Below are 16,089 nucleotides of genomic sequence, written 5' to 3'. Positions count from 1 at the left end.
GTAAACTGTTCGTTTAAATGTCACTAACTCTGGTATGTACCCTTAGGTCTTCCAAAGAATTACATATAGGAGATAGATTCTCAGGTCAGAACTTTTATTTCACCCAAAAAACCCCTATGTTTTCCATATGCTTCGAAAAGCTACGTCACTTGCTATACTATAAAAGTATTTGTATAAGCGTAAACACAATTACAATCTGTATTTCCATAATCTCACTTTATTAGCTCAATAATTCGCTTTTGAAACATCGCCAAGAACTTTCGATATCCTACAGGTTCACTAATCGGAATATCCTGATTTATTAAAATCAGATTCAACAGGATTAATAAACTTGTAGAATATCGATATCTCTTGACTATGCTGCAAAACGAATTATTGAGGTAATAAACATATTGTAAAAATATAGACTGTGATTTTATTTACGTTTATGGAAATCTTTCTTTATAAACTTAAGTTTGCATTAAATAAAGTTAAGAATAATATTAAATGTATATTATGCAAAATATCATCTCACATTCTCTAATTTTTTCAAATAGTTTAGATATTATTAGGTTGAGGAATAATTCGTGAGCGTTTTTAAATAATTTCATTCAAGCATTACATGCAAGACTATACAATACTTCAATGCATGAACACATTACACCCAAAACATTTATTATGATACTTTATTTCATGTAATACCTAGGTATATAGTATGCATTGTTTTAAACGAAATTGCAAGACATTAAATGCGAAAAGCAGATGGTGTCGAAAATGCTCGATTTTGTCCACTTGACATTCCATTTAATGAGCTGAAAATGAAAGCAAAAATTAAAGACATATGAAAATCAAACACACCATATCTTAGAGCAAAAATTATCTATCAAATGACATGAAATATTTTGCGAAAGCGTTTCATTTATGAATATATTTTTTAACTTGAAAAAACGTTCACGAATTATTCCTCAACCCAATATTAAATGGAGTAATCTTATTAAAATTAGTACATAATATATCGATAATAGCGTATAATAATAATAATAATTAGTAAATATAGTTATTCAAAAATGAATTTAATAGTTGCATATAAAAATTTTTGCTAAATACTTAGGAGACCTAACGTGAGACCTATAACCACCTAGTTAGGAAAGAAGTTAGTAGAGAAATTGTTTACTTAATGCTCAGAAGTATGAACATTTCTTCTTCTCCAATGAATTGTATATTTCAATCTAAAGAACACAGTATCATAAAAAAAAGAATTTCATTTTAAAAAGTGAACGTTATTGGTGTTTCTCACCGAAAATAGAAATTATCATTTATACCCTCAAATTGTTAACTAAAATAAAATTATTTAGGAAGAAGGAAACGTGAACGTGAATTGTATATTTTATCTTTGAAAATACGAAAAGCATATTCTTCTATAATACCTCGTGAAAGTAAATTCTGTTAATTAAGGCCATTCTGTGTTTAACGTCTATTTTTTCCAGCATATTTGATTTTTCATATAGCAGAATTACTGATTAACAAATTCTAGGATCAGCAAAAGTGAAGAAACGTTAATTTTGAGCTTTGTAAACATGTGTATTAATTTGCTTTCTACATTTCTGGAAAAAGCGGCTTAGAGAAGTATATCTATTTCTGAACCTAATTCATATTATTTAGCTTAAGATATAGAATCCATTAATAATTTAACATAATAACTAAAATTGTATAATACTTAAAATAAAGGAAGTTAACTTGATTCTTAGAGGAGAAAAAAGTCAAATGTTGTCTTTTCTGAGTACGTTTATGGATTGCTCACTTTGCCGAAATTAAGACATAAAAAACTAATATTTATTTCAATAATTCTAATGTTTTTACATTTTAGTTTAAAGTTTGAGAGAATCCGTTTATCTTGTGATTGGGGATCTACGTTTCTCGTGGATTTGAAGAGTAGACTCAAAAGCAATTTAATATGAAACAATGTGCTAATAGTTCGAAATTCGAAATGTTATCATGAAATGGGTTTGAAACATTTAGATGTTTCTCAGATTAAACCTTTCCATGAAAGTTTTCAGAAATATACAGCTTTAAAAAATAAAGCAAAACGAAAGTTTATTTCAGTTTATAAACAATGTAATGAACCTAACTATTATTATACCTCTTCTGATGTACTATGTAATAAAAATGTCGTCAATTTTCAATAGAATTGTGCTTCAATATATCTCTGTAATAATTAGTTTAAAGATATATTAGTGAAAATAAATGGTACATATATATATATATATATTCTTATTCCTACTTACATTTTCCTTACATAAATAACTTTTCTTCTTTTTACTTGAAGTATTTACCAAATTATTTCACAATTTAGACTCTCATTATTGGCTGTGAACATTAAAACCTTGGTTAAAGGATTTTATTTGTTTTGTTATGAACAGAGTTTCACAATGAGCTATCTATGATGTAGCCACAACAGTAAATGAACTTTAAATTTAGTGTTGTTATCTCTAAAGGATATGTAAAGAATATAATATTACTATACATTATATTCATTTGTTCATGGCTGAAAGTTTGAAATATCTCATTTGAAGTTTTTCTACTGCCTCAAATTATGTTTTTTTTCTTTCTTTACTTTGAAAAACCTAACTGAAACAAGTTTATGTAGTGTCAAACAATAACGAAATAGAGTTTTCAGTGTTCCATACAAAGAATTAAGCTTAGTATAAAGAGGCTGATTACGATATATTAAAACAGTTTTGTAGTCTTAATACGTCATTAAAGGCCACATCACTATGTTCTTTATTAGTCTATTTGATGACCATTAATTTAGATATAAAAACATTGCCGTATTCTAATTATTTCTGTAGCACAACAGTACTATTATTATTATTGTCTATCTAATGAAATTCACTGTTTATGTAAGCACGTGTAATTTTTGTTTTCGTAAATTAAGTAATTTACTGACAAAGAAGGAGACTTCATGTGTTCTATGTATTTCATGAACTTCCATGATAGAAGTCTTTTATACTTTAGCATCAGAAACAAAAAATTATAGAAAATCGTTTTTACTTAATGACCTGCAGGGGCCCACCTGGTGGTTATAACATTTGGCACTTTGTCAGTTCATCGGAGAAATGTGAAAAGTCCGAAGCGCCAACTCATTTAGATATTAACCAATGGAAGAGCGAGAAAAAGTGTGCCAGCCTCTCCCTGGAACATCTATTCGTGTAATATTACAATGGAAATATAAATTGGTGTACGTAACTGAACTAAACAGAAGTTGAGGTGATAAAGTCAAAATGCAAGAATTTTTTATTGCCATTACTTGGACGGTTGTCTTTTTCGCAGTCGTTAATTGTTGTAAGTATCACATCTCTATTTATCAGTCAAAACATTTAAAATTTCGTTATGTTTCACTTAAATGGATATTGCATGTGTTGATCAAGATTTTGTAAATTAGAATATTTAAACTTCGACCATTGTGATCTCCAAAGAAACGTACCTCACTCGGATCACACTTTGGTTTATATTTGATGATAATATTAACAATGTTTACAAGTTGGAATTGTGAACATTCATATAATTATATGATTAGAGAAAAGTGGTAATCTAATCAATATTTCAGTATCGTAGGTGAAGAGAACAGTATCTACAATTTTATTATAAACCGACGAAATTAATTCAGTCGAGCTGTTTTTCTTGCGCTTCAGATCATCGTGTTTGATATTCGCATCCCGCAGCCGTAAGAAATTTGAAATAAAACATTATCTGTCGAAGTTTGTAGCCATCAATCGATTAATAAAGGTAGTTAGTCAAATTATATGCTTTGGTATGACACGAGGAGACCAAGTTCTAGTTGTAAAGAAAAATACATATGTAAAAACGATTGGTTTGGATTGAGAAGGTTTTGATTTTTTTCTCTACAAGTGAGTTTTCTTGTCATCACTGATTATTATTTTATCACGGCGATTGTACGAGAAGTGTAAGTCTTTGTGTTTTGTTTATACATTTGTACTTATCTATGTTTGTTTGTTTTTTGAATTTCGGGCAAAGCTACTCGAGGGCTATCTGCGCTAGCCGTCCCTAATTTAGCAGTGTAAGACTAGAGGGAAGGCAGCTAGTCATCACCACCCACCGCCAACTCTTGTGCTACTCTCTTACCAGCGAATAGTGCGATTGACCGTCACATTATAACGCCCTTACGGCTGGGAGGGCTAGCATTTTTGGTGCGACCGGGATTCGGACCCGCGAACCTCAGATTACGAGTCGAACGCCTTAACACGCTTGACCATGCCAGGCCCACTTATCTATGTAACAATTATGTTTGAACTGACATTCCTTTCGCCACTATTACCAGTACACGCTCGTACGATCGTAAAGAAACTAAGAAACGTAAACCAAAGAATTATCAATAGAAGAAATGACATATATTTCATTCAACAATGTAGGAAGGAACAACTAACCCCAAACTTTGTAAAGGTAAAACTATCAAAAATGTAATCAATGCAAAATTTACAGAAAAAACTACTTAAAGCCATGTTGAACACGAAATACAAAGAACTCCATGACTTACCAAATCAAAGAAATGAACCTAGATCATCAACTGGCATGCTACATTAAACCAGAGATTTACGGACTTATACAACGAGACATCAACCAAATCAACACTAGGAACGATAGAAACAAAAATATCTGCAACAACAAAAAAGTAGAGAAACTAAGATGTAAACAACAGAAAAGACACCAACACGACAAATCGTTGACTAACCTCATAATAAACAGATCCGACCGACAATTAAACACAGATGTGATACATCAACTTAACAAAGGACTCAACTCCGCAGATGTACCTAAGTACATTCCAGCCTTAGAAATTAAAACATGTTTATAAGACCTGGCCAGGAGACTTGAGATACTTTCCACAGAAAACAAAAACAAGAAAACAACCAACAGAAAGAAGACAACTTCTACAATTTTTCTGGGAAGATTTGATAACAGCCAAACTTCCCGGAAAAAAAATTAAAAATAATATTTTCCAGAAACACCTAAAACAACATCTTAAACGATTTTTTCAAAGAATATTCTCACAAAACCATTAACATAATTTCACAAAACAGAAAGCTGAAAAACAATCTTACAAAAAGAGACATTAATTCCATTAAAAACCTTAAACAAGACAAAAACATGAAATTCTAAAAGCAGATAAAGGAATCGCTATATTCATAACGAACACGAATAAATACACTCAAAAAATAAATAACCTAATATCAGACACAAACAAATTTAAACCAATACACACATGTCCACCAAAGACACACGAAACGCAACTAAACAAAATACTATTAAAAATGAAAAATGCCAACACAATTTCAAAAACACTTTATTCCTATCTACGCAAGACCGACTAACTACAAATATATGGTATCCACAAACCTCATAAACCAGATTACGACCAATTACGGTCCATTACGACCAATAATATCCACATATGAATCGTTTAATTACAGTCTTGGTAAATAAATTGCATGGGCATTCTCCAAATATGTAACATCAGCCAGCTCATTCCTCAAAGACTCTTTTAATTTCAAGTCTAATCTTAATCAACTTAATCATAAAGCCTTAATGGCCAGTTTCGATGTTATATCCCTCTTTACACAAGTCCCAACCGCTGAAGCCTGCAAAATAACCTTAGAACTCAATATCCGAGGCCCTAATCCATCAATAGACATTCCAAGCAACCAATTAGCAACCCTCATAGAATTCACCACGATGAAGACAAACTTCATGTTCAACAACTACAACTATACAAACAAATGGCCCTAAACATGGGCAACCCAGTATCACCAGTTCTAGGCAATATTTTTATGACACAAGTTGGAGCACAAGCAGTTAACACAGCATTACATCCACCACTATTATAGCAGTGATATGTAGACGATACGATTGCGGGATTCAAATCTATAGAACACATAGTTAATTTTTTCAATCACATCAACTCTTTTTTATACCAACATTAACTTCACATGTGAACAGGAAAAAGCAATTAAATATCATTTCTTAACCTCAAAATTACAAGAACCGATTCACAATTTGAAACAGAAATCCACAGAAAAATCACCCATACTGGACTATACATTCCTTGGGACTCAGCACACGAAACAAACAAAAACTCAACACACTAAGAAACCAAATAAACACAGACATAAAATTAACTACGAATTAAACAAAACAATATTTCATCAACATCATTAAGTTTCTTTCACAAACCGTAGAAAACATTATACGCACACACCTAGAGAAAAAGCAAAATCAACTAACCAAAGGGCCCGGCATGGCCAAGTGTGTGAAGATGTTGGACTCGCAATCCGAGGGTCGCGAGTTCGAATCCCGGTCGCACCAAACATAATCGCCCTTTCAGTCGTGGGGGCGTTATAAATTGACGGTCAATCCCACTATTTGTTGGTAAAAGAGTAGTCCAAGAGTTGGCGGTGGGTGGTGATGACTAGCTGCCTTCCCTCTAGTCTTACACTGCTAAATTAGGGACGGCTAGCGCAGATAGCTCTCGAGTAGGTTTTCGCGAAACTCGAAAAAAACAAACAAACAAAAGTAAATATATCCCACGAATTAAAAAATCACTAAACCATATACTGCTGCATACCATATATTCCCGACATTAGAAGAAAAATAACAAACACTTATGTTAATTGAACACTTATTTAACAGAATATGACATTCCAGTTAAAACCAAATTTATTGAAAAACCAAACACAAAACTTAGGTCCATACTACATATGTCAAAACTACATTGACAAACACCACGCCAACTTTATTTATAAAATACAATATGATAACTGCCACAACTTCTATATTGGAGAAACAAAAAAAAATGGAAACCAGATTCAAAGAACACAAAAAGTCACCTTCACACGTTTTCGAACACTGCAAATCAAATAAACACAGCATAACCATAGAAAACACTCAAATACAGTATTCCCTCGCTATTCGCGGGGGTAAAGAACGTAACCGCGAATATTGGATGCAGTTTTAAAACTTCTATGTATGAGATTATATACGGTACTAAATGCTTCCCAGACACTTTCTAAAGACACTCTTACTCATTAATACAGTAATAATGTAGTAATATTGCATGCAGTCATGTATTTCACTAATGTAGTAATGATAATGTAAACACATTTTAATTTTGTACTGCAACAATATTTTAATCAAAAAGAAACGTAAGTACAGGAGGACAGTAACACCGCATAGTATAGTTACCGATACTGTATTACTGTACCGTAAAGTCATTTTCTATGCGTACAACACATGTATTAGAATTGACAGAAAGTGGAACAAATTTAAAAGCAAACTTGGACAGATAAATACAGTACGCACAGTTCAGGTAATAATAATACAGTACAGTACAATTCAGTAATAATTGTTCGATAAAGACGTCAATCGATAAAACTGCTTGAGAGAGTAAATACAGACATACCCTCGAAAAGCGCTTTTAGTCTCTATGATCTACAAAAACCCGGTTTACCAAGCATTCGTTTTTATGACGCTATAACGCTAGCCCGGTATACCGGCATACGATGCGATAGGGTTAAGAGCCTAACCCGCGAATATGCGGGGCCGCGAATGGGGAACCGCGAACAGGTGAGGGTATACTGTACTAAATAAAGAAACAAACATAAACAAACGCAAATTCAAAGAAGCCTTACTTATTCAACAACTCAAGCCCAAAATAAACCAATACAAAGGAACACCTTTATACCTTTATTAACAAATATAATCAAACATCTAAGTACGCTCTCTACATTCCTACACTCAGTTACACAATCCTCTTGAAATACGTGGTCAGCTATCGGTCAGTTACCTCTTTGTTTCTTTGTGAACCTGACGATGATCGAAGAAGGTCGAAACGTTGTTCGCTTCTCTATATAAACATTTTCTCAACCCAAACCAGCCGTTTTTACATAGTGAGTTTTTTCGTCATCAGTGATTATAAGTTTTAGTCGTAAATTGTGTTGATATTCTCTTTCCTTCTAGTATATTCAGATAAAAGACAACCATAAACAGGGTTCGATTTCATTGTATGGATAATCATATAGTCTAATGTGGCATTGCTCTTAAACAGACAAATTCTCTAACATATCATTTCTATACTTTATAAAAGATAGTACACATAGAAATTCGAGAACAATGATAACATGAATGAAATACAGCTTAACCTTCATCAGTATACGTTAAAATATCCACCTTTCTATACACCTGTGGTCCATACGTATCCCGCATATATTTAATGATCATAAACGTTGAAGCTATGATTTATATGTTGAAAAGTTAGCACACTGGCTTCTAACAGTATTGTGCAGATAAATTGTATGAAAGGCTGAGTACCATAAGTATATAATATGTGATTTATTATTTCAAAATATGAAATTTAGTTATATCCATTTTCTCATATTTAAACAAAAAGTTGTCATTATTGACATAGCTTTCTATACTATAAGTCCACTTCTTCTCTAATTGACATCTCGCAATTAAAACTAATAAAAATACTGAATAAAGAAACAAATTTCTCGAATATGTAACAAAAAACTCCAAACTGTACGACAATGTGCTTGGGGTCCAAATGTACCCAAAGATGTCTAACTACATCAAATTTTGTTTCAGAAATAAACTAATTCCAAATTTTCTCATCTTAGAAACACTCATCATACCGTACACTAAGTGTAGAGTGATCAGCGCAGACATGGTTTTTTACATGCTTCACAGGTTTAATGGACTTTGCTGTCAGAGATTTTTGGGCAAAAAGATAATATCGTTTTTTTGTTACTGGAACACCTTGACCAGCGTGCTGTCTTGTGTCAAGCAATCCTAGATTTCCAAAAGCAGATTTGCCCCCTTTCTGCATTTCAGACGTCTGGTGATGTCTCTGAAGTAGTTCGTGCGCATTACTTCACTTCAGGATAGATGTGAATACGTAATCATTGTTTATCACAATGGATAACCTCTATGACTCAATCCACACAATGCCCGATGAAGATAGAAGCTCCAACTCTGTATATTTCTTAGGCACGGACCCAAAGCAACTTTTTATTCACAGAAATTATTCAATTGCAAAACATCAAACTTTTTAATTTTTTGTATCAGAGAATAATAATGTGACAATTACATAAAAATAAATAAAAATATAACTGGTCAACAAAAAATATTTAAAAAATAGTCATCGTCGAGTCCGTATGGACTTCAGGTGTACTGATAAAGGTTAAAGTGTTCAAAATTATAAGTATGTATACCAACTCATGTAAAGATTGTTGTTCTACAATATATGTTTCTGATACTTGCCTTGTGTTAGATTATGTAGTTGCTACCTGTAACCATCTTCATGCATCAGTTCACCATTAGTACTTATATCTCGACTTTTTTACTTTCTGCTGAAAAATTAAAATGCTTTTAAAATATTTTCAGTGTTTTTTGTTTGATAAAATATACTTACTGTTTCGTTAATGGTTGATATAACAACGTTTTCACCGACCTTTGAGGGACGTGAAAAGACCTACATGAAATTATTCCATAAATACTTTACTATTATAAAGATAGAAAACGACAAATAAAGTATCACATGGCTTAGGGCATTAGATGAACGAAATGCTTTTTTTAAGACACTCATGTGACGTGAGCTGGTTTTAAAGAATACTTTTATATTTGTTTTTCAAGTGGTTGTTGAAAATTGCATTAACATTTTAGACCAAAATTTTATGTAGATAACTATTACAATCCCACTGTCATATCAGTATGTCTGCGGACTTAAAACGCTATAATCTGGGTTTTGATACCCTTGTTAGACAGATTACAGATAGACTATTGTTGCTTTATGCTCGACTTCAAGTAAACACAAACATTTTATGCATACACATAATATATACCTGTATACACATATTATCTGTAATTATATTATATTTTTCTGATAGAGGTGATGAACTAGGTGATTGCAGGTAAATTATAAGAGTGCTCGTTTCATTATTACCTGGAGTTTCATACTGTTTTAGCTTGGCAGTGAATACATGACAAAATACTTCGTTATTTATTAGTTGAAATAACAAAAGAAAAACAGTATTCTTATTGATTTTATACTGTAGATCATCAAGTATTTTTCGGCTATTAATAGTGAATAGCAATTCATTTTTAATCGCTTCTTGGTAATTGACTGAATTACAAAGATTCAGAGGAAAAACAGTGATATTGCTGGCAATTAATTCTCAGTAGCGTCTAAAAGAAATTAATGTGCATTTAATATTAAATTTATGATGAGGATATCAAATTCTTACAGTTATTAATGTTTTTTTATTGATTGCTATTTACAATAATTATTTATGTAATTATCTTCACTTACTTTTCCACGTGCGAATTTTAACTCAGATGAATAAATTATTTTTTAGAGTGTCTTTATTTGGTTTATTAATTGTACTTATTTGTTCCAGAAGTGTATTAAAAAAGTTTTGCACACACAAAATACTTATCTCTAAGCTTCACTGCAGCTCTTCTCTTTGATAACTCGTGTCGACCCATAATTACGCAACGTATGTTAAAACAATGATTTAGCCATCTTACCGGATGTCTCCCACTATTCAATATAATCAATTCAATTTGGAAAAACTTCTCCTTGATATTTAATAAAGGCAGCTGCTTAAAAAGAGGCATAGATGCTTTCATTGTTTTCTTTTTGATCATTATCCTTATCAGATATTTCTGTAGTATGGTTAAGTACAATTGTATTGAGTCGGCGGCCGCTCCCGAAGCTATGATTCATGAAGCTAATCCATAGTATAATAACTTTAATTTATCTATCGCTCAAAATACTTCGAGTGCTACAAATATGTATACTAACTTCTGCTTTATTTAATTTAAATCTAAAATATGGAATTTCCTATTTAAGCAGGTGTAAATAATAACTTTAATTTTTTTATATTTTATATAATTTATATATAATTCATTCATTTACAATTTTTATTGTAAAAGAAGTGTAAAAATGGTATTATTCTGTTATTTATATTTTCTTTACCAATGTCTTCAAAGTATGAACCAAATGATTATATAACAATCATCCACGAATAATATTTGTAAATATCTTGCATCAATTTTATTTACAGTAGCAGTAGTATCAAAGGATTTCACAAATGGATTGATGCTATTTTCTGAAAACCTTAAAGTCGATAAACATCCTTCCTTTTCTCGTGACACTGTTGATATCGTTATAAAGAACCAGACTCCTTATCTTTGGGATCAACATTACAGGTTGCTGGACGCTTGGAAGACTTGTTTACTTCGAAAAGTAAGAAATTTTTAAAACATGGATTAATTTAATACAAAACCATATAACTTCTAGGTTGAAAGAGATAATGTATCGATAAATGGACTGATTAGGAACTTTTGGTTTTTTTTCCAAACGGAAACAGATTCGCAGTTAACAGTCTTAAGTTATAGGTTGAAGACAAAATTTATGGATAAGTTTATCATTTGTAGTAATTACCGTTGTCCAACGAATTATCATTAGAGTATTAAAGAGGCCACGGATTTTTAAAAAAGTTATTTATTGTCGTGAACAGCATTAAGGATTACCGACAATACGTTTATCTCTGGTATGTACCCGTATAACTAATACATAATACTAAAATACTAAATTCACAAATTGAGTATACTTCGACTCACACTAATGAATAGAAAATATCTACCAGACCAATCGTTCTGAAAAGGAGATAAACAAATATAAACTCACATTACACGTATCAGGTAGGGGTCTGGCATGGCCATATGATTAAGGTACTCAACTCGTAATCCGAAGGTCGCAAAATTGCACATATTTCGATGTGTGCTTTGGGTCATTGTCGTGCTTAAAGATCCAACAACGCCAAGTTGCAAGTTCCGAGCATCATTCTTGATATATTGGGCCCGGCATGACCAAGCGTGTTAAGGCGTTCGACTCTAATCCGAGGGTCGCGGGTTCGGATCCCAGCTCAACCAAACATGCTTGTATTTTCAGCCGTGGGGTGTTATAAGTGACGGTCGATCCCACTATTCGTTGGTAAAAGTGTAGCCTAAGAGTTGGCGGTGGGTGGTGATGACCAGCTGTCTTCCATCTAGTTTTACACTGCTAATTTAGGGACGGCTAGCGCAGATAGCTCTCGGGTAACTCTGAGCAAAATTGAAAAAACAAACCGTATCAGGTCAGGTAAGCAATAAACTCTATTGTCTATTAAAGTAGTGTTATGCTTCACCGGAAACTTAACTATAAAAATTAATATTATGGAAAGATTGTGGTAGTCTAATCAATTAGCTATTTGACATGAATAACTCAATGCAATCATGTCTTTCTCTAATCATTCCGTTTTATGATACTTGAGTGAGAACATGCTATTATGTATTTTATGTTATTTAAAAATAAAAGTATTGATCTCTGAAAGCTATTAAGACATTAAAAGACAGTTTATGGTTTTATAATGTTGTTAACTTGTTGTTACAGAAATAATACGATGAACCTATAATTCATTAGATCTAAATCAGCTTTATACATTTGCTTATTGTACATTAACACAGTTTTTGTTGGCATTTCATTAACTACGTTCTTTATAATATTAAAACATTTCAAGAGGAGCAGTTAGAATTACATGACATTAAAAGGTGAATATTTTCTTATTTATTGAAACAATTCTCACATATAATTTATCTCTTCGAAGGATTTTAATGTGATAAGTAAATATAAATAACCATTTTGCTCCTGAAGAAGAAAATTCCATTTTTCGAAAGCGCTCGGGTTATGGGGTTTATGTTTCATCAATAATAAATATGTTGTGACTTGTCAGGACAGTGATTGTAACTATAGCACGTTTTACTGATACATTAAGTATTGTTTTCAGCTGAGTTAGCATTTCCAAGTAACTCAAAGAGGAATGAAAATTTACAAGTTTTTTTTTTTTTTTTTTTACCTGGTTATACCATGAGAGATCAATATTTTTATGACCATATACTTCCACATTTACTCTGTTCAAGTGGAATAATCCCAGATAACATTTATTATATAGGTTATTTGTCGTTCCATAACCTTGGATAGAACGACTGGTATCATTCTGGCTATGTGGCCGTGTATCTATAAACTGAAATATATGGACCAAATATTTCAAAATGAGTTACCACTATTTACACCATCTACAGAATATATAATGATTAAATTTGAAGATTGTATGTGGAGTACCAAAAAATAGCAAGTGCAAAATACGATGAAACTGAATAACAGAAACATGTTCGTAACATTTGATAGATTGTTTAGGCAGAGTACTCATGACGAAGCTTAATTGAAAGGACGTCAACTACCAGATGTTGAAAACACAAGTGTAGGAGACTACACTTAAAATCGTTTTTCTGTTTTTTGTCTTCTGGTTAGTGTGTTCATTCGTTATCTAGGTAGATATTTGGATTTAAACCAATAATGTACAGAAATTTGGATTTATCCTGGCTCCACATTCGGCTAAGTGATTTCATGTTTTTATAATTTATTGATAATGTTTTAATGCTTTTTTGGGAGCGAATGATTACTTTCTAATTCTAGTTGACCGCATCAAGCAGTTTGAAGAAGCTGCGCAAAGTTGAATGGATAGGTTCTCGTATTTTGTGAGATGAAGCACTATGTCGCGCCCTCTAGAACTTTACGGAGAGGGTTTAGGGAAAAGTAAAATTTGCCCATAATGGTTTGTTTGTATTATTAAGTGTTTGATTTGTGTTGAAGGGGAATATGTGTTCTTGTTTTGTTTGTTTGTTTTTTGGAATTTCGCACAAAGCTACTCGAGGGCTATCTGGGCTAGCCGTCCCTAATTTAGCAGTGTAAGACTAGAGGGAAGGCAGCTAGTCATCACCACCCACCGCCAACTCTTGGGCTACTCTTTTACCAACGAATAGTGGGATTGACCGTCACATTATACGCCCCCACGGCTGGGAGGGCGAGCATGTTTAGCGTGACTCGGGCCCAAATTCGCGACCCTCGGATTACGAGTCGCACGCCTTACGCGCTTGGCCATGCCAGGCCTATGTGTTCTTTCATTGATTCGAATGTTTCAGCTAATTTCTTGATTTTACTGAGCAGGAATTACAACATTTGCATTTTTCGTGTTTAATCTTAATGATATTATGAATCTATGAACCTGGTGTGTAAATGGTAAGACGGTATGCTATTGTAATTGCATTTAGCTGTGTTTTTTTCCCCAATAATTGGTATAAATTATGGAACATTTTGCTTGCAATGGCACTACTATATTCTAAAAATGATCTAATGTACATTTTTGAAGATTATTAATGTGTTTGAGCATCACATCTTTTAGCTCAACCAACTATTATCTTCAGTTAATTTACTTTTTAGTTTAATTTTTAAATTATTTCCTGAATACGAGAATTCCATATAAACCTGTTGATGAATGTTATCGCTTAAATTTATTTCAATTAGTGTATTTCATAGAGAATGAGCTTCATTTGATTAACTTTTTCATCTTTCCTTTAAGTACAGCTGTATACTGTAATTTGAATATTTAATAGAATTAGTAATATTTGTCAAGTATTACATCATTTAGTTATATAATCTACGAAGACTTGTATTTTTTGGGGAGGCTACTATACGCGGGTCACGTGACGTACTCCAAATGACCACTTCATTGCAATAAAGCGAAGCGGAATGTTCAGTAAATTCAGGAAAATTTATATACAGAACCTTGTTGGACTCTTATATGTAATTTAGGAGGTGAGATGTTGTTTATTTTAGCTTTAGAATAAACTTGTTTATTATTATTCGATAGTTTCTTTCCAAGGCCATTGTGCCAAACACTATCAAATGAATTTTAAACATCAAGAAATGAGACTGTTGTTACATGATATTTGTTAAAGTTATGGTGGACAGCGTCGGTTAATTTGACCGAGTGATTAGTGGTTTGACATTTCTGGACACTTTTTGTATGTCAGTCCATAATTTATTTGGTTTGCCTGAAACAGTAAAGTTGTTGTGACTGCTTTTCATATAACGTTTCTATCCATTTTAAAATACTTATAATCCTGTAATTTGCTTGATTGTTAATATCATCAACGTTTATGGGGACAATAGGAATAATGATTGATTTCCAAAAGATCCAAATGAACATTGCACTTAGAGATGGATTAAACAGGATGCGTAAGAAGTGACTGGGGGCATTTTTATCAAAAATTTAAATTTCTTATACCATTATTAACGTGGGATGTGTTTTAACACTTTTATCAGAGACTCTAAGTACTGGTAGCGATATAGGCCTGTTAATACTAACATCACTGGATATTTTTTTAGGGCTTAGATTTTGCATCAAAGTTTGATACTTACTGTATATTAATATTAATGTTGTGGTAATGTTCTTGATTGAAGCTTCATCATTCATTGTATTGTTTTGAATAGTCTAGTCAAAGAATAATTACTTGATCTATAACTAAAGGTTGAATTACTATTATGATTATCAACTAAAGTTTCAGTATTGTAGTGTTTTTCTATGTGACTAATAATGTGATAAAACAAGTATATACAGCAGTTACTACATACCTTACCTTCAAGTGTTGTGTCAGTGACCATGTTAAGATAACCTAAGGATAGAGAAGCGTCAAGGGTTGACTAAAATGTTACTTATCAAAAATAACTTTGTATTTTTTTTCATATTCAGTGGCTCTCAGTGACATGGAATTAAGGCTACAAAGTTTTATGTGTTTTATTTTATGGTACGTTTTAAAGTGAATTATCTATAGAAAATTATAATTCTTTCTATGTTAAGTATTAGTAAAGTAATTAAAAAAATAGTATGTGACGACCCTTAAAATAGTGACAGGTTTTTATTTCACACCACTGATGACGTGTTGAGAGTATGATGTCATGATCCTTCTTTTACAGCATAAGTGTACGCATTATCACTTTTGACACAAGCGAAAATCGTATGGTCCTGTGAGTTAGTTTCAATGTTTTCATCGAACTTTTAAAAGAACATATATGTGTAATCAGTAAGCCATTGATTTTAATTTATTAATTTTAGTTATAGCAAAAGGTGAAATATTACTCAAATGAAAAAAAGG

At 32.2% G+C, this 16,089-nt stretch overlaps 1 protein-coding gene across 1 annotated transcript in view; it reads left to right on the top strand.

The window, feature by feature from the left end:
- Positions 1–3,210: 3,210 nt before the first annotated feature.
- LOC143236505 (uncharacterized) overlaps positions 3,211–16,089 on the top strand; it is a 147,855-nt gene continuing 134,976 nt past the window's right edge. The window contains exons 1-2 of the mRNA XM_076474802.1: positions 3,211–3,321; positions 11,118–11,299. Coding sequence (XP_076330917.1) covers positions 3,261–3,321; positions 11,118–11,299 — 243 coding nt within the window. The 5' untranslated portion in view covers positions 3,211–3,260. The remainder of the gene's footprint in view (positions 3,322–11,117; positions 11,300–16,089) is intronic.

This window comes from Tachypleus tridentatus, chromosome 13 (genome assembly GCF_004210375.1).
Source record: "Tachypleus tridentatus isolate NWPU-2018 chromosome 13, ASM421037v1, whole genome shotgun sequence".
In the NCBI taxonomy this organism is placed as follows: domain Eukaryota; kingdom Metazoa; phylum Arthropoda; class Merostomata; order Xiphosura; family Limulidae; genus Tachypleus; species Tachypleus tridentatus.
This window is presented reverse-complemented; position numbering and strand designations above follow the sequence as displayed.